General features: G+C 31.6%; 2 protein-coding genes across 3 annotated transcripts in view; one reads left to right on the top strand and one right to left on the bottom strand.

Annotated features, from left to right (window-relative positions):
* LOC143057790 (WD repeat-containing protein WRAP73-like) overlaps positions 1 to 20,485 on the bottom strand; it is a 56,272-nt gene that overhangs the window by 15,430 nt on the left and 20,357 nt on the right. Inside the window, exon 8 of the mRNA XM_076231193.1 lies at positions 11,694 to 11,828. Within this exon, the coding sequence (XP_076087308.1) occupies positions 11,694 to 11,828 (135 nt within the window). The remainder of the gene's footprint in view (positions 1 to 11,693; positions 11,829 to 20,485) is intronic.
* LOC143057788 (cellular tumor antigen p53-like) overlaps positions 8,326 to 20,485 on the top strand; it is a 51,431-nt gene continuing 39,271 nt past the window's right edge. For both annotated transcript variants that reach the window (XM_076231182.1, XM_076231192.1), the window contains exons 1-2: positions 8,326 to 8,473; positions 17,133 to 17,379. In XM_076231182.1, coding sequence (XP_076087297.1) covers positions 17,234 to 17,379 — 146 coding nt within the window. In that variant the 5' untranslated portion in view covers positions 8,326 to 8,473; positions 17,133 to 17,233. The remainder of the gene's footprint in view (positions 8,474 to 17,132; positions 17,380 to 20,485) is intronic.

Raw genomic sequence — 20,485 nt, 5'->3', positions numbered from 1 at the left:
CAATGCCTAATGAATTTTAATGTGCATCGAAGACATTATTGTACCATGTTAATCCTGGCCAATTTGATAAAGAATTAAATACCATGTTGTAAGCTTATCATCAAATTAAATTTTACAGCATTCCTTCATAAATTATTGTCAAATGTTTATTTTGAATTGAACTTTAAACGCCTTTAAATGTTACCCTTTATTATTCATTATCATATAATTTTGTATTCGAATTAATATGTGATGACAAAAGATACAGTTGCAGTTTTTTTTTTTGGCGAAGCATCTGATCACGTTCACCATTGGATCAAAATTAATTCTTCACATTAGAATGTTCATTTGTTATTCATATCAGTATCATAAATAATACACAACAGAAATGTAAATACTTTTTATGTAAATTAATTAAAATTTATTCATATTTTCATTATTTGAGGGAAATTTTGGCAAAAAAGAAACAATCAACTTAAACCTCCCAGAGAGAAATTTAATTTTTATAATTTCTATAAATCACAGATTTTGATCCTATTTCATTACCCATACATGTGTGATGCACCATAATCTCTATTAAGTGCTTATCTTTTTATTAATTCCAGTGCCTCATTTACATTATTTGTATTAATGTATTGACACCTTTTTAGTTCTGTTTTAGTCTTTGAAATCAAATACCATGCATAAAATAAATGAATAATGAAATAGATTCAAGTGCACTTTAACTCTGTGATAGACAAAATATAGTAAAACATGGTCAGCTACAAATAATGGCAAAAGATCCTACCAAGTATGAGAGCTTTCTTTCAAACAGTTTTAGAGGAGTTGGGTTCTTTAACAGTAGGCATTTCTGGTATTCCAAAATGACTACAACATCAACCAATATATATGTTTACCCATTACTCCTGTCAAATTGGACAAATTAAAACGACATGGTAAACAATACTTAATGGCGAGCAAACCTATCAAGCATAAGAGTTTTCTGTAAAATGGATAGAGGAGTCTGTGGAATTAAATCAAAATGATCAAGTCCCATGACTCCTGTAAAAGTTATCAAAACAGATGATACAGTATAAAATTTGTGAAGAGAATGTGACAAACCATAATCTTACCAAAAATGAAAGCTTTATGTTGTACAGTCTTTAAGTGCCAGTCTGCCTAAGAATCAGGCAGTGGTGAAAACATGACCAAAAAACCCCACCCAATTTGACATTGATTTTAGTTCATAATATGTACCGGTAGTTATGCACAAAAATAACATTCATTTCTGTTTTCTGCTCTGGTAATAGAAGACACAATTTGGTTGAAATGCACTAGAAATTAACAAATAAGGGGAGATAGCTCTGTAATTTGCTATCATTCTAACCAATTTTCTAACCAAGTTATTTGATATTACCAGACACACACAAACGAAAGACTAATACTTTTTAACTCAGGATGATGGTAAGTATTAAATAGCATGGTTAACTCGGTGGGTTTTTTCTTATCATGTTTTAATTTTTACCTAAATTGCCTGATTCTTACAAAGACTGGCACTTAAGTATTCAATTACCATTTCTATCTCATTGCTATATGTGGGTTATAGTGTGTGATATGTCTTTTCAGGGATATGTAAAGTATTACTAGACAAATCCTTGGTCTTTAGAAGTACTATTTTACCAAAATATAAAGCCTGTATTTGCTGACATATGTTCCATTTAAAGTAAAGTGTAATTTTTTCTAAATGTACTGGATTGATTTTCAAGCAATTTGTTTGTTTTGCAATGGTTCTAAGACAGAACAGTACATTTGCAAATTCTTGAATTTTTCTGGCATTTACACATAACTAAGCTAAAACACCTGTATTTATCTTTTTACTTTGTGAAATAGTTTCCTGTTATATATAGTATTAGATGTATGACTGGATATTATTATGAAATTGGGAACTATAAATAATTTGTGACAACAACAGGTTCTGTAACATATTCAAAGTTGTATATTACAAAAAGTAAGCAAATTTTTAAACTGATATATGTGTTCTTTGGAAAATATAAAAAAAATAAACCTCAATAAGTCATTGCTTTGAGGGAGGAGATTTTGGAAGGGAAATATAAACCGAAGAAAAACACAACTCCATGTTATCATGTAGACATTAATCTAAAAAAAACTTTAAAAAAAATTTCAAATGCTACATGTTTTTCTCATAAATTTTTCAAAATTACTATTACATAACACCTTTGCCTCATAATTCATTAACATTTATTTTTGCTGATCTCAAATTCAATCTGATTATAAATTGAAGTAATTTAATAATCTAATACAACAGGTAACAAAAGTAACTGTTACAAACAGCTTTCGTGCAATTCATTTATTCAAGTTTTGTTTTAAATCATATTTCACTGCAACAGATGCAAATCCTGGGTGGACTGCAATATAAAACTTCACTCATACATGATCAGTCAAGATTTATGTATAAATTTGTTCAAAAATAGTACACTAAACCTTATATCTGAACTTTCTCTTATGTAAGAACATTTTGTTATGTACAAAAAAAGGTCCAGTTTATAGTCTTTTAGACAATTACTGATTTGAGTCTGTTATTGCACTCTTTTAACACTTAATATTTCACTTTGACAATTGTAGAGGGGTTCAAACCAGACTATATGTGCTGCAGTCAATGGAAAGCAAGATAATTGAAAAGTGTTTTCCCTTTGACAGTTGTAGACTGGTTCTAAACCAGACTAGATGTGCTGCAGCCAATGGAAAGCAAGATAATTAAAAAGTGTTTTCCCTTTGACAGTTGTAGACTGGTTCTAAACCAGACTAGATGTGCTGCAGCCAATGGAAAGCAAGATAATTGAAAAGTGTTTTCCCTTTGACAGTTGTAGACTGGTTCTAAACCAGACTAGATGTGCTGCAGCCAATGGAAAGCAAGATAATTGAAAAGTGTTTTCCCTTTGACAGTTGTAGACCGGTTCTAAACCAGACTAGATGTGCTGCAGCCAATGGAAAGCAAGATAATTGAAAAGTGTTTTCCCTTTGACAGTTGTAGACTGGTTCTAAACCAGACTAGATGTGCTGCAGCCAATGGAAAGCAAGATAATTGAAAAGTGTTTTCCCTTTGACAGTTGTAGACTGGTTCTAAACCAGACTAGATGTGCTGCAGCCAATGGAAAGCAAGATAATTGAAAAGTGTTTTCCCTTTGACAGTTGTAGACTGGTTCTAAACCAGACTAGATGTGCTGCAGCCAATGGAAAGCAAGATAATTGAAAAGTGTTTTCCCTTTGACAGTTGTAGACTGGTTCTAAACCAGACTAGATGTGCTGCAGCCAATGGAAAGCAAGATAATTGAAAAGTGTTTTCCCTTTGACAGTTGTAGACTGGTTCTAAACCAGACTAGATGTGCTGCAGCCAATGGAAAGCAAGATAATTGAAAAGTGTTTTCCCTTTGACAGTTGTAGACTGGTTCTAAACCAGACTAGATGTGCTGCAGCCAATGGAAAGCAAGATAATTGAAAAGTGTTTTCCCTTTGACAGTTGTAGACTGGTTCTAAACCAGACTAGATGTGCTGCAGCCAATGGAAAGCAAGATAATTGAAAAGTGTTTTCCCTTTGACAGTTGTAGACTGGTTCTAAACCAGACTAGATGTGCTGCAGCCAATGGAAAGCAAGATAATTGAAAAGTGTTTTCCCTTTGACAGTTGTAGACTGGTTCTAAACCAGACTAGATGTGCTGCAGCCAATGGAAAGCAAGATAATTGAAAAGTGTTTTCCCTTTGACAGTTGTAGACTGGTTCTAAACCAGACTAGATGTGCTGCAGCCAATGGAAAGCAAGATAATTGAAAAGTGTTTTCCCTTTGACAGTTGTAGACTGGTTCTAAACCAGACTAGATGTGCTGCAGCCAATGGAAAGCAAGATAATTGAAAAGTGTTTTCCCTTTGACAGTTGTAGACTGGTTCTAAACCAGACTAGATGTGCTGCAGCCAATGGAAAGCAAGATAATTGAAAAGTGTTTTCCCTTTGACAGTTGTAGACTGGTTCTAAACCAGACTAGATGTGCTGCAGCCAATGGAAAGCAAGATAATTGAAAAGTGTTTTCCCTTTGACAGTTGTAGACTGGTTCTAAACCAGACTAGATGTGCTGCAGCCAATGGAAAGCAAGATAATTGAAAAGTGTTTTCCCTTTGACAGTTGTAGACTGGTTCTAAACCAGACTAGATGTGCTGCAGCCAATGGAAAGCAAGATAATTGAAAAGTGTTTTCCCTTTGACAGTTGTAGACTGGTTCTAAACCAGACTAGATGTGCTGCAGCCAATGGAAAGTAAGATAATTGAAAAGTGTTTTCCCTTTGACAGTTGTAGACTGGTTCTAAACCAGACTAGATGTGCTGCAGCCAATGGAAAGCAAGATAATTGAAAAGTGTTTTCCCTTTGACAGTTGTAGACTGGTTCTAAACCAGACTAGATGTGCTGCAGCCAATGGAAAGCAAGATAATTGAAAAGTGTTTTCCCTTTGACAGTTGTAGACTGGTTCTAAACCAGACTAGATGTGCTGCAGCCAATGGAAAGCAAGATAATTGAAAAGTGTTTTCCCTTTGACAGTTGTAGACCGGTTCTAAACCATACTAGATGTGCTGCAGCCAATGGAAAGCAAGATAATTGAAAAGTGTTTTCCCTTTGACAGTTGTAGACTGGTTCTAAACCAGACTAGATGTGCTGCAGTCAATGGAAAGCAAGATAATTGAAAAGTGTTTTCCCTTTGACAGTTGTAGACTGGTTCTAAACCAGACTAGATGTGCTGCAGCCAATGGAAAGCAAGATAATTGAAAAGTGTTTTCCCTTTGACAGTTGTAGACTGGTTCTAAACCAGACTAGATGTGCTGCAGCCAATGGAAAGCAAGATAATTGAAAAGTGTTTTCCCTTTGACAGTTGTAGACTGGTTCTAAACCAGACTAGATGTGCTGCAGCCAATGGAAAGCAAGATAATTGAAAAGTGTTTTCCCTTTGACAGTTGTAGACTGGTTCTAAACCAGACTAGATGTGCTGCAGCCAATGGAAAGCAAGATAATTGAAAAGTGTTTTCCCTTTGACAGTTGTAGACTGGTTCTAAACCAGACTAGATGTGCTGCAGCCAATGGAAAGCAAGATAATTGAAAAGTGTTTTCCCTTTGACAGTTGTAGACTGGTTCTAAACCAGACTAGATGTGCTGCAGCCAATGGAAAGCAAGATAATTGAAAAGTGTTTTCCCTTTGACAGTTGTAGACTGGTTCTAAACCAGACTAGATGTGCTGCAGCCAATGGAAAGCAAGATAATTGAAAAGTGTTTTCCCTTTGACAGTTGTAGACTGGTTCTAAACCAGACTAGATGTGCTGCAGCCAATGGAAAGCAAGATAATTAAAAAGTGTTTTCCCTTTGACAGTTGTAGACTGGTTCTAAACCAGACTAGATGTGCTGCAGCCAATGGAAAGCAAGATAATTGAAAAGTGTTTTCCCTTTGACAGTTGTAGACTGGTTCTAAACCAGACTAGATGTGCTGCAGCCAATGGAAAGTAAGATAATTGAAAAGTGTTTTCCCTTTGACAGTTGTAGACTGGTTCTAAACCAGACTAGATGTGCTGCAGCCAATGGAAAGCAAGATAATTGAAAAGTGTTTTCCCTTTGACAGTTGTAGACTGGTTCTAAACCAGACTAGATGTGCTGCAGCCAATGGAAAGCAAGATAATTGAAAAGTGTTTTCCCTTTGACAGTTGTAGACTGGTTCTAAACCAGACTAGATGTGCTGCAGCCAATGGAAAGCAAGATAATTAAAAAGTGTTTTCCCTTTGACAGTTGTAGACTGGTTCTAAACCAGACTAGATGTGCTGCAGCCAATGGAAAGCAAGATAATTGAAAAGTGTTTTCCCTTTGACAGTTGTAGACTGGTTCTAAACCAGACTAGATGTGCTGCAGCCAATGGAAAGTAAGATAATTGAAAAGTGTTTTCCCTTTGACAGTTGTAGACTGGTTCTAAACCAGACTAGATGTGCTGCAGCCAATGGAAAGCAAGATAATTGAAAAGTGTTACAATGCATCTGTTCTTATTTTAATGAAAAAAAACTATTGATTTCAAAAGTTTTTAGCATAATCCATAGGCATAGAGATATTCTAGACCCTGAAAATAGTAGTGGTATTTTTATTGATAAACTAAAGTACAAATGCCTGTCAAAAAAATATATTTTGCCTACAATTGGTTATTACTAGTACTTGTTGTTTCACAAACATACAAATGCTAATGTATAAAATTGAGATATTTTCGTTGATTCAAAACAAATGTAGACCCAAGTTTGTACTTTGTACTTAAGTATTTGTCGTAGAATAATTCAAGAGGAAAAAACTTTTTTATTTCATAAAGTGTTATATTTCTCTGAATCAAAACATTATTAAAACCACCAAAAACCATTAACCAAATTCTTTCAAGGTAGTGTTTGTATTTTCACGACGTATTTGTTCTTTACAAAATTTCTCTTTTTACTTCTTTTATCAAAGGTATTTTTTTCGATATTTGTTTTGCTTTTTATGATTATTCAAACTGATAAGAAGATATTTCACAAATAAAACAATTCAAAAACAAAACTTGACAATTAAGAGTCAAATGTTTTTTATGTGATACACAACAACGCAAAAATGACCCCCTGTTATACCAACATCGATTTGTGTTGATTTAGGTATGTTTGTCACCTGTATAAATAAGTATAACTGTACTTGAACCTACCTATACATTTATCTACGGAGAATAATCTACCCATCATTCTATCCTGATGTACCATCTATTGAATGGTACAATCCTTTAAACCAGGAAATCTGCAGTCTATCCTTTAACTGTTATTTATGAAGATTTCATCAACTAAAGCTATTCATCTTTGGAATGTATAATGTTAAAGAATTTTTATAAGAATAACATCTACAGAACCAGTAAGAGTGAATATGTCTTAGTATAACTCTCAGTTCATTTCAAAGTTTTTGATGAAAACCCTGGATATCTGGGCCCTCGGTAATAAAACTTGGCTCAGTACTCAGAGTACAAAAGTTATGCTGGAAACACTAAATCCAATACTTTTGTTTCTAAAGCCAGATTATTAGAAAATCAGAAACTTAGTGACTTTCTTGAGGTATAATTTTTGAACCTTTAGAATTAAATTCACCTTAACATTTTAAGGATTAGAGGAGGGTTTAAACAAGTTTAAGCCAGCTACATTTTGAATGTGCCTGTCCCAAGTCAGGAGCCTGTTATTCAGTGTTTGCCATTTGTTTCTGTATATCATATTTGTTTATCGTTTATTGTTTATAGTTGAAAATCAGATGGTTAATTTTCTTGTTTGAATTGTTTACACTGTCATTTAGAGGCCTTTCATAGCTTACTATTTGGAATGGGTTTTGCTCATTGTTGAAAGCAATATCATGACCTAAAGTTAGTTGTCAATTAACTTTCCGGAGAGTTGTCTCATTGGCAATCATACCACATCTTATTTTCATAAATACATATATATAGATTGTGGGGGACTTCACATTGATAAAGTTTTGACCATTTTAACATAAACAATATTTTTCCCACAGTCCTTTTATCTATCAAAACAGTAAGAGTTATCTATTTATATGCTGATATCAGTGGTTGTACTTTATACTTGTTTGTTTTTATGATTCTCGGAATGAGATGCAAAAATAATTGTTTAATATTTAAAAGCACTTTAAATAAAACCGCAGATTTCATTCCACCTTAATTTTTATGTTTACTACATATATGTCATACATGTATTAAAATCGGACATTTATTGATATTTAAACTCAAAATTAGTGTAAGTATCATACTGTATCAGTCTCTTCGTAATTTGAGGATTTAAAATTTAATCACGATTTTGCCGTTTCTGAAATTTTAGCAAATCAAATCATCAGTGCTGTTTATGTTTATACATTTGTTAGATCTTCCATTTGTGTAAACCCCCAACTGTCATAATTTTTTATCAGCAATAAATTTGATTGCGGTTAGCTTTTATTTCAGTTTCAATTGAAAGTAAGACAGCATTCAGACATCTGCCTCTTTTTGGAATGAATAATTATTTAATCATAATAAAAGTCTATATAAGTGCAGTATATGCATAGTCATTGAATGAACCGCTATCTCAATTTTAACACTATCAACCATTCTATCACTCATGTTTACTTCCAACTGTTTCTCTTAATAAACGTTGTACTAGTGCACTTACGAAATATGAATAACAAATTAGTCGATTTGAAGCATCTTAATTTATCTATTCCTACTGTTCACAGTCCACAGTCATCAAAGATAAAATCTACTTGACCAAAATTACAAATATACCGGTAACAATTATCAGTATCAACAAAGTTTAAGGTAGGCCTGTCAATTTCTGCTGATTTCTTTGCCACTTATACAGAAGATGTGATAAAATTTATACCTGGATGTGATGTCGTTACTTTGCACCTGTAAAAATAAGGTGATTTTATACCTTTGCATGGTAAGTTTATTCATTATTCATTTTTCTTAAATGTAATGTTAAATTGTTTTAAAGAATAAAACACAGAGACATTGTGTGACAAGTAAACCAATCACCAAACTACAAGAAGAATAGAAAACTGAACCTTAGAGGTCAGCACAAGGTCTCCAAAGATTGGTGTTCACCCCTTTGAAATAGGTCACCACATGGTTCACTAAATAAAGCATGGAATTACAAAGAAATGAAATCAGCATGTTAACATGATGTGGTTTTCAAAAGTAAGGATGGCTATTGAATTTGTTTTGTGCATCTAATTTTTATTTATTAAAAGACACTAAGTGGACTTTTTTTATATACTAAAATTGAACATATAAATGTCTTTCTCTAAAAGGATTTCTAAGAAATCTCATTTAAACTGTGATGAGACATATATTTGTAAGTGCAAAATAAATAAACAGGGGAGGTAACTAAAACTAGTGAAAAACAAGGGAGATAACTCAAACTTGTGTAAAGAAAAGGCAGATAATTCAAAATTGTGTAAAGAAAAGGGAGATAATTCAAAATTGTGTAAAGAAAAGGGAGATGACTCAAACTTGTATAACAAAGAGTAAAATTGAGAATGGAAATGGGGAAACATAAAGAAAACAACACGACCAAAGAGCAGAAAACAGTACCTACAACTTTCATTTTATAAATATTGTTGCAATAAATTTTCGATATTTCTAATTAAGGTTTAATTCTGATATTCAACTTTCAAAAGTCTGCTTGTCTTAAAATACTATGTTTTCATCTATGAGGATGGGTAGTGTATTTTGCAACATCTACAGTCAGACAAAGGTCAAGGCCTATTTTGTTAAAGCCAGACAAGTTTCTCATTATTAAGATGTCAATTGTAAATAAAAAGGCAATTTAAGAAAGAATTCCAGTGTCACATCAAAACTCATATAATCATATACCAGTATTTATAGAAATTTGTATCCTTAGATTCAGATATCAACCCCCCGTAAAGACTTGACTATGTCTAGGGGAATGTTATATATCTAATCTTATTGTCTTTGGTGACAGTTACATGTACAATTTAATGATAGACATTATCATTTTTCTCAAGAAATATCATTTTTTATTACAATACTGTACCAATAAACAGAATCAAATTACTAACCAAGCCACCAACAATCACTATTGACAGGGTCAAATTGACTCCTCGATACATGACAAAAAGGCTCAGTGTATCAAACATATTCATGATATTAGGACAAACACAGATTCAATGTCTCTCTGAAAAAATTTAATATAAATTTAATGATAGCAAAACAGTAAAATTGTACCCCTATATTAATTCAGTCAGGTCATTAACACCGAACCTGATCCTTGAGTTACTTATTATTCATACCATCATGGGGACAGCTTGTCAAAATATCGGCATGATGCTTCTTTTTACTGTTATCTGAACCATGTCATATCAAAATCTTTTTGTAATCTACCAAACAATACATATATAAAATCAAATGTCCACTGCTATTCTATCTAGGTGTCAAACAAAATACGCCCATCAATTTTTAAATTTGTATTCAAAATATTTAAGCAGGTGAATATAGGAATCTGTCAGATTCAATCTTAACGCCTAGGTGGCAAATTGTGTTATTTCAAACGTTTTAAAGACTATGAAAGAGACCATAAGATATCTGAATAGATTTGATCAGATTACTTTACATCTTTCTAAATTACTGGTATCACCTCTGATGGGTCACACTGCAATAATAATCATAGTACAAACAAAACTATCTCAACCAAATATAACACAAATAAACAGGGATTTAAGGAAATCTATCTAACTTGGTCACCTTATTTCTTGACCACTATTAATCTTAAATCTTTAAGTATCACCAATATCTTTCATCTTTACTGATTTAATCATTTTAAACATTAAATTTTTATCATTTATTCGTGAGAATTAAAGTGAGACATTTTATCTGTAAACAGCCTGACTTTACTAACGATTAGACACTATAATTGTAAGACCATATTTGACCAATCAATTGTTACAATGAATCTTCTTAACCACTTTAGGGCATTTCAATAAGCCATGGTAATACTCAACAATTTTAACAGTTATTGAACATTTAATTTCAATTAATTTAATTGCTCTGTCAAAGTACTTCCTTTTAAAGTACATTCAAATATACAGGCTATTTACCCATCAGATATGAAATATATAACAAAGATCTGGGATGTTTATTAATATACACTCAAGATGCTATTGAGGTTAGGAGGTCAAATGTGGTCTTTTCTATTATCTATCGAGTGGGAAGGTCAAAAGTGAAGTTTTAAGCTGTACACCAAAATAAAAAAGTTCAATACCGTATTTATTCTAATAAACGCCCCGGGGGCGAAGACAATTTACGAAAGGGGGGTGTCAATTAGAGAAACGAATTTCGTACCTTACTTCATTGACCTTTACCTGAATTTTGTTGAAACAGACTATAGTAACATACACGTGTTTCTTATTGTCTCCATAATCTATAAATAGCGTTTATCGGTAATGTGACCTCATCAAATAATTTGTTAAAATTTTCGGATGAACAAGCGTGCACATCAGTGGAACATAATTTCAACAGCGTACTGTGTAACTGGCAGATCTATTTTTGGAACTTGTACACAATGTGTTGGATTATCGGAGTGGATTAAAACATGGGCATTGTTGATTTTTCATTTCATGTTTCTGAGTGACCGGGTCGATGTCTTTGCAATATTGTAATGGTTAAGTTTCAATTTTATTTTTTAACTACAAAATGGGGGCGTTTATTAGAAGTCAAAAGTTTTGAACGCACGATGTTCGGTAGGGGGGCGTTAATTAGAAGGGGGCTTTAAATAGAATAAATACGGTATATGTAGTTCATACAAGTTATGCATGCAAAATGCAAGTTATAATCTTAGTCAATTTACCTCTCTAATTGGCTAGAACCTTTTCATGATAGCTCACTCTCGCAAAGAATTCACTAGTAGGACAAACCTTTTCAGCATAGCTCCCTATGGCTAAGAATTGGCTAGTGCAAGTACCAGCATATTTAATTTTCATCATAGCTTTCTATGGCAAAGAATTGGCTAGCACTGCTTAGTTACCTTTTCATCATAGCTTCCTATGACTAAGAATTGGCTAGAACTGATACCAGCTTATTAACTTTTTCATCAAAGCTCCCTATGGCTAAGAATTGGTTAGTACAGGTACCAGCTTTTTTACCTTTTCATCATAGCTCCCTATGGCTAAGAATTGGCTAGTAGGTGACCAGGCTATACTTTTCACACCAAGAGCATTCTCGTAGGCACTGTACTTTGATACACATCTTCCATCAACTGAATACACCAATATCTTGTACTGTAAATACAAATAAACAATCATCAACATTTTGTATGTCAACATTAAAAAGAGGTATGGATGAGGTTTACAGAATAGAGAATAGTGGGCAAAAAATGGTAAGATAAATTATGAAGAGTAGAGTTAAAATCCCCTATATTGGCATTCAGAGACAAGAATGTATTCAGCAACATTTCTGAATGAGTCAAATTGACATCAATCAAATCACAGATTGGTGGCAACAAATATTCAACTTCTCTATTTCATTATAAATTGAAGTTTATTAAAAATAAAAATACATGCATGAGTACAATATCAGTTTGTGATTTAACAGGTTTTAAAATGCTTTTACCTGCTGATGAAGCAAACACCAACACCAAAACACACGAATTGTTATGATTACATTTTGAAAATGCATATTTTTGTACTTGAAGAATTATTCAAAAGGATAACTTGACCCTGAATGTTCTCCTTAAGACAAGGTGTACAACCCATTTAAGGTATTGGATGAACCAGACTTTGATGAGGCTTACCCTTCCAAAGCACCCGAGATCAACTCCAGTTATTTGGTTGGGTCTGTGTTCTTTAGTCTTTAGTTTTTTGTGTTGTGTTTTGTGTGTTTTGTGTGTTATTTGTTTGTTTGTCTTTTTCTGGTGTTGTCAGTTTGTTTTTTGACTTATGAGTTTTCAAGTCCCCTGGTATCTTTTGTCTCTCTTTCAAGAAATTAAGGTTTTTATATGCGATTTCGTTGCTTAGCATAGTCATACAGCTATCTATCACATAGAACTTTTCAGATAAGAATCAGTATGTTTAAAAGAATGCCTTTAGATTTTTCTCTAGTGCAAGTAGTTCACTCATGACTGATTAATATGGACTAACATCATATCATGTGTGTGTTACATTCAGATACAGCACAAGAAAATTTTCAGAAAATGAAATTAAACCTGAATACTTTACTTTATAAAAGTTAAAAGTTTACAGAAAATCAAGTTTAACTATTTCACACACCCATAACTTTGATATACATAAATCGTCATGAAAAAGGAAGAAAATTGAATGTCAACTGCATACATCCGTGTATCAAAGACTTTGTTCTGTTTTTTTGGGTCCAAATATTTAAGTACAGTTATACCAGAGACATATATACATGTATATATATATGTCTCTGGTTATACTCATTAAATATTTGTACAATTTTGCATTTTTTACAATAAACTTAATTTGAATCAACATTCCCATGTCCTATAGTCCAAAATGAACTTTAACACTTTATCTTTTTCTATCAATTTTTAAAATAGACCATCTTTTTAAACAGCATAAGTAAATTGGTATATCTGATTTCCAAAGGATCAAAGGATCAATTATTTCAAATTATTTGTTTATAATCAAACCAATCATCACAACACTTTTTGACCCTACATGGGACTATATTTATTTCCGTATTGTACACTGGGCTGATATCATAATATTGACCTACGCCTTAGGACGCATTACATCATGTAATTCTAAATTCAATTGAATTTGATTTATATCTGGTCAAGCTTAAATATTTTAATTAGCATGTTTTCTATCAAATCATCAGAAAGTATATCTCAGAGGCTTTAATTGTTTATTGTGATGGGTTTGAATGAACTCAAGGTTTACCTTGAAACAATTACTTTCAAAAATTAAAAAAAAATTAAAAAATGAGTATATAATAAATTTAAGTGTTAAATTCAGCTACATTTTGTACTAACATATATTTGAAGACTTCTCCAAGAATTGCCCTTTAAAAATATCATATTCAAAACTTTTCATGTACTTTTAAAACCTTTTTACTTTTTACAAAACTTTTTTGATGATTGTTTTCCCCATTAAATATAGTTTCAAACCTGAAAAGTAGACTTTGACAATACTTCTTCTTTATAGAATTGTACAAGACCAAAAAATGTACCATTCAAGTTACAAAAGAATTTAAACTGTTGAAAAATCAAATACAAACTTAACCCACTTACTAACAAAATGTTTGATTTATGCAGTAAACTTTTCAAACTGTGACATTTTCAAAACCTTTCCACAAGATAGCATGTCTTTATCGATTACAAATTTGACACATTTGTTTAATTTTTAAATTCAATGTACTTTCAATGCATTATCTGGTGCAACCCAATAAATAATGTTATCATAATTAAAATACAGGTTGTCACTTTAAATCAACAAATCTATTTAACACCTTGTTTGTCCGTAAGTCTGTAAAGTAATAAAAAAAAATATGATTTTCTTTAGACCATTTAGTATTTTGATTCTGGATTAAGGAAATACTAAGCTTGTCGTTTTTTAAGGACATATATTTCAAAAAAAAATTAACACTACATACTTAAAAATGCATGAAATATGAGAGGAGTTTTCTAGCCCCCTCTGCTGCTGAAATGCCCCCAAGTGAGGCTATTCAACCTTAAAAAGTAATCATAAAAATGCATAAATATCACATGATAAGTATACTAACGGCTGTAACTAATTGGTTTATAGATATACATATCTATACTACATTTAATAGCTTATAAAAGTTCATTTGCATGGTATGCTCGACTTTTAAACTTTGGAATTGTGAAAAATTTAATGTCCATGAAAAGTAGTTAATTTTCATTACCCAATAACGTTTAATACGGTTTATATCTAGGAAAACAGGATGTGTTACTTTTATTTTCAACTTCTGTCCATTTCTGCGAAATCACAATCAAAAGGGTTTTAAATAGCCGTAGACAGCAACAAAAGTTTCAAAGACTTTTCAAGACGCCTGAAGGTAGGTATATTTACATATGGCATAATTTACCAGAAACTTTTTTTGATAGAAAGTGTACTTCATAATATAAAATATGCATTATAAGTTTCCAAACAATATCTCAAACTTTTTTTAAAACTTTTTCTTAAATTATTAGTCATGAAACTGCTATAAAATAATAAGAGAAAAAACAAAAATTTTGCACAAGTTAAAGATAAAATAAAGATTGCTTCTGTGGATTCTTTATTTTTTCGTGAGTATCAATTTTGGTGAATTGAGGATAAATTTTATAATAGTGGATATAAGATATTTTGGTTAAGCCAAATTGTGCATGCAAGCCTATATATTGTATTTCAACTTTGTTGTACTTTAAATTTTGTGGTTCACCTTAACCAACTAAACCAACAAATAATATAAGCAACCTCTAACATCTAGGAATTGCTTAATGGCATTTCTTACAGGCTAGGCAAACACTGATGGACTTAATCAGAAACATTGGTGTTTTAAAATAGCTTTAGGTGCCACATGTGGAACAGCCTTCCAGAACAACTGAGGGGTTCAAGTCTTTTCTCAATCTTTGTTTATATGTAGAGTTTGAAAGGATGCTGTTTGTTTTCGTCATTTATGTTTTTTTCCATGTATGGTTGTGTTTTTTATGCTTTACTGTTGTTTAAGTATCTTCTGTTTTGTATCATGTCATCATTTGAATACCCACAAATACCATATATAGTTTCATAGTTTCATAGTTTATTAAAGAAAACTCAGCCGCAGAAGACTGCGTAACAGGAGCATATTATGCACAACATAAATCACAACATATTTCATAATACATACAGTATACATTTTTAAATTATACATCTTCAGAGATAAATCTTTGTTTATTGCAGTTTTAAATCAGACAAGCATCTTTTCTACTTTTTGAATAAAAATTGACATCTTAGACAGCACATTATTATTACAATATGTAAGCATGCCCAGTACTTTTTTAACATTTGGATATTTTAAATAATATGGAGGTATGAACTTCCCCCTTAAATCTTTAACTTTATAATTGGTACATATACATATATAGTGGTACACATCCCCAAGACCAGCTTTACAAAGTGGACAAATTCTCTCATTTCGTGGTACATTTCTCCATCTTCCTGTTTCAATGTTATAAGTATGACATCATTACCAATATATAAACAATTGATACAGAATTAGGGGTGCACAACATAACATTTTGAAATAACCTTCATTAGATACCAAAAGTTTAAAGAAGCAAAATATCCGTTTAGATAAAGCTGTTTATAAAACAAAAGTAAGAAGATGTGGTATGATTGCCAATTAGACAACTCTCCACGTCTATTTAAAATTTTTGAAATAAGTTTACAAGATGCCTTTTAAAGTTTAAACTATTGTATGAGTCTTTGCCGTCTTTATGAATATACCAGCCTGGTAAAAAAAATCTTACACATAATCTAATTAAACAATGAAAGTATGTAAAATTTAATACTGGTATTGGAAGCATATCTTCAACTCTCCAACCATTTTAGATAGCCTAAGAGATATCTAATGAAAATTGTCTTTAAGGTGGTACCCAACACGTTAACTAAAATTAATTTGGCTCGTTTAATTTTCATAAAATTTGTCAAAGTATTTACTTTGACCCTTAAACAAAAATTTCAAAATTTCAAAAACTTTGAACCAACCGTTTTGTCAGAAAAATTACACTGGTTATATAGCAGTTTGACAAACACCAATTTTGATCATTGAAAAGCTTAATATTCCTTTTACAATACAGTGTAATTAAAACATTTAGCTGATTTTACAGAGTTATCTCCCTGTAGTGTTAGGTAGCACCTTAAAAATGAGACAGCTTTCCACAAGAGACCGACACAGAAACTAGCAAAAAAAAGTCACCTTATGACCTTCAACAATGAGCAAGGCCCATACCATCAAAGTTAGCAGGATGAATCGGCTAAAAAGTGATAGTGTCTGGAGTAAACGTAACAGTCTATGACATAGTGTAAAACCGAAACACCTGTTTCATACGAGAACAGTAAAAATGATAAAAAAACAAATTTTCTCATCAAGTGTTTTCTTTAAAACTCAGACAAAGTTTTCTACCAAAATAAAAGTAAATAACCTTTTGTTAAAATTCTTTTGTTCAATTAAATCTACCAAATAATGCATTATCGTCATGGAAACAGAACTACAACAACAAAGTAATACTATATCTTCCTCCTTTAAAAAAGACAAAATCTCCATCACTTTAAACAACAAAAAATGCCTTTTATTGTTCTCTTTTGTAAAAATAAAAACATTCTCACAAAAAAATATAATGAATAATATACATTGACGAAAACAATATCCTATCTAAACAATGAATACACAAATCTTTTTAAAATGTATTAAAAATTGTTGAAGCGATGCTTCTAATCTCCCGTTTCATTTGCCATAGGGGAAAAATTACACCCGTCAAAATTTAAAAAGATGTTGCGATTAGAAAAGAATCACTCATCCATGGCAATATCATACTGATCTGTATTAACCAGAGTACCTATTCTCTTTTTTCACAGTTTACTAAATGAAGTGAGAATAAGACAGACCACAATATTTTGGTGGATTTATCACCGTCTTCCGTCCAAGTAGGAAGTACCATCCGTCCATAAACTCTACGATGCCGTCTCAAATGAATGGGGATTTACACAATACACCTCAAGTGCCAATATGGAACTCCCGTCCAGATCCAAGACTGAATTATCTGCGTTCACAAGGATATAATAATTACAACATGCCGTCACATAATTATAATCCAGGATGCAGGTTTGTTTACCTCTTACTTTCACTATCTACTTTCAGTTTTCTTTTTCAGCTGCTTTTCATTTTTCTCTTTCAGCTGCCTTTCCTTTTTTATTTTTATTATCCAGTGTGTTTCATTTCAAAAGCAGAGTTAACCAAAATCTGCATTGATCTGTTGCAACTAAAATTGCTTTTACTTTCTTATTGGCATTAAAAACTAAATTCAAATTGGTGTCATTATTTGCATCATATAGGAGAGACATAATTCTTTTATATCTAAAGTCTTGTTTTTCATTTAGTTTTTTTGGTCGATTGTACTTCTTTTTTTAGTAAATTCAATTATGAAAGAAAGCTATGCAAAATATGTCAAAAGATAAGAATAAGAACTTTATTTCCGAACTGATGTTTCAAATCTGCATTTTTTTTAAATGTTTGATTTCCAACGTAGACTTTGGAGAGACAGCACCGTCGACTTTAAATACCAAAGTAATGAATAATATATGAGATAATACCAGATTTCCTCAACATAATCATACTAAGTCACTTTGTCATGTTAAGAAGAGTACTAGAAGTTTGCCTTTGAATTTAAAGTTATAATTCTCTAATACCATTCAAATCTTAAGTCATCTATGTAGGTTGAATGGGATTTAGAAATCTGTTAAGATTCCGATGCAGGAACAAAGGTCCTTGGACATCATTCTTTATAAAATGACTGGTCATTACAACAAAGACATTTTGGTATATCACGTTCTGCTTGGTGATTTTGTTCCATCAGTATAAGCATGTCTGACACTCATGTCAGTCACTTTGAAATTTTTTCTTGAGGTCATTTAAATTTTTGTGAAATTAGTAGTGGTCCAAAATCTTTAGGGTCCAGATTGAGTTCATCTAAAGCTGGACCCATTGTCCACTTAAAAGTAGGATATTTTTGCTGCAGACTTTATTGCAATTTGTGTAGACATGGGACTATATTAGAGCTTGCCATATGATATAGAACCTAGTCTAGAACTGAAGACAGTAGAACCATAGTCTTCTTTTCTTTTTCAATAAATTGACTATTTACAGCTTTTTAGCATGAACATGTTGAATAATTTTGTTTCTGTACTTTCATGAAATTTCAAATGTGTAGGTTGAATTCATTGAACCGACAATTTAAAGTACATTTTAAGTCCTCAAAATTTCCTTGAAAAAAATTAAATTCCATAATCTACACCCATACCCCATTTTATAGCTTGCCATACAATATAGGAACCTGTTTTATTGCTATGATATCACTGAATCCTGGTCTACTTTTACTTTTTCCATAGACTGACTATCCAGTATTTACTACTTTAAAGCATAAACATCTTGAATTTTATTGCTACTCTTTAAAAAATTTAATGCCAACAAAAGTTTGGAGATTCTACGGAATTTTGAATGTGTAGTTTGAAATCTATTCAAGGATGTATAAAAATTCACCTTCACTGTTGACAAAATTTTCTTAAAAAAATTGTAGTCCAATAGTTATGGTTACAATGAATACACCTTTACCCCCAAAGTAAGCTAAATAACTGTAACTATTTCTACGCAGCCAGCTAAGATAGAAATCAGGAATCAAAAAGAGACATTTTTATTTTCAAACTACATACTAATGTGACACTTTAAAAATAGTTCGAAAAGTTTCAGTCTGTTAAGCATTTATAGTGGGAAAATGACATTGCTGAAAAGTTATGCCATCATGATCAAATACCCATAATATAGTTCTTGATCATTTTGTGACCTATTTAATTCTGTATATATGCTATGCGACTTCACGTCACTTTTACAGTTATCTTGCATGAAATCTTATTTTATGTCCACATAAATCTTTCAGACATTAAAGAATCTAAGTTTATTTTGATACAGTTTATAAATGTATTAAAATCCTTTTACCTTTTATGTCAAAATAAGTATTAAATTTGTACTATAAGCTCTTACTACAAATAGTTTTATGACAACTAAATTCAAGGTCACAGTCAAGGTCAGTTCTGCTACAAAACCAGTTACAAAGGTTATAACAGCACTACATTTACCAAAAATTAAAGAGTAGGTGCAGAAATGGTCAGTCACTTCAGTCTCCTGTCCTTCATTAAAAAATTCAATATTTATCTATTTGAAGCCAAAAAGTGAAATAAGACACTTTTTTGCCAAGCTATAAAAACTGTTGACCTTCACACCCGAAAAAGACCAAATTGGAGATTTTGGTGAAAATTGATAAATCAACTTGATTCAACCACATTTAGGCCAAGGAAAATTAGAGCATAAGGCTTAACAAACAAAATATTCAATACACTATGTCACTTTTTTGTTTGAGTTCTTTGATTGCAGTAAATGACGAAAACACAACATGAAATACCTTCGAAGCTGACGATTTTTCTCTCAACATGAAAATTGATACCAATGAAAATAAAATGTATCAACTGTACATTTTACTGTTTTAAATGCAATGATATGATAGCTATTTTTTTATGTTGTAAAAGAGTGTCATTGGAATTCATGCATACAGAAAGTGATTTTATTTAATATTAAACTAAAGTGGTTATACATTTTTGAAATGATTACTTTTACAAAGAAGACTATTCAAAATCATTGTACTTCTATTGAAATTTGTATAAAATTGTAAGGGTATAAATAAGGCAGTTGAGATGGTAAGTGTTACAAGGTTATTAGAAAATACCAAATTATGAAAGTGAAATGTGTAACTTTAGTAGCAAAAAATCATATTTTTTAATGTGCAAATCATGAAAAGTAGTCATAATTTCTGCATGATTTGTCTAAATCAGGATCAGTTTCATCTAATTATAAGTGCACGAAAACTAGATATATATATATACATAAGAAAGATTTAAAGTCCCTTTTTGATGTTATAACTGAAAAAACGTCTTTTAAGAAAATTTCTTTTGCTCATGGAAACAAACTGACAAAAATGTATTTTACAAATTATTTTTAAATACAAGATACCATTCAAACTTCACTGTGTGAATCATAAACTTCATACTTTGTTTGGTCTTTTTAATTTTTCTTATTCTAACTGATGAATCTTTTGTAGATGAAATGTGAGGTCTAAAATTTTTAATTTTGGTATCCAAGACGAGTTTACTTACTATCAGTG

Source organism: Mytilus galloprovincialis, chromosome 13 (assembly GCF_965363235.1).
Source record: "Mytilus galloprovincialis chromosome 13, xbMytGall1.hap1.1, whole genome shotgun sequence".
Taxonomy (NCBI): Eukaryota; Metazoa; Mollusca; class Bivalvia; order Mytilida; family Mytilidae; genus Mytilus; species Mytilus galloprovincialis.
The sequence above is the reverse complement of the archived record's forward strand: the minus strand, read 5'-3'. Positions and strand labels throughout refer to the sequence as shown.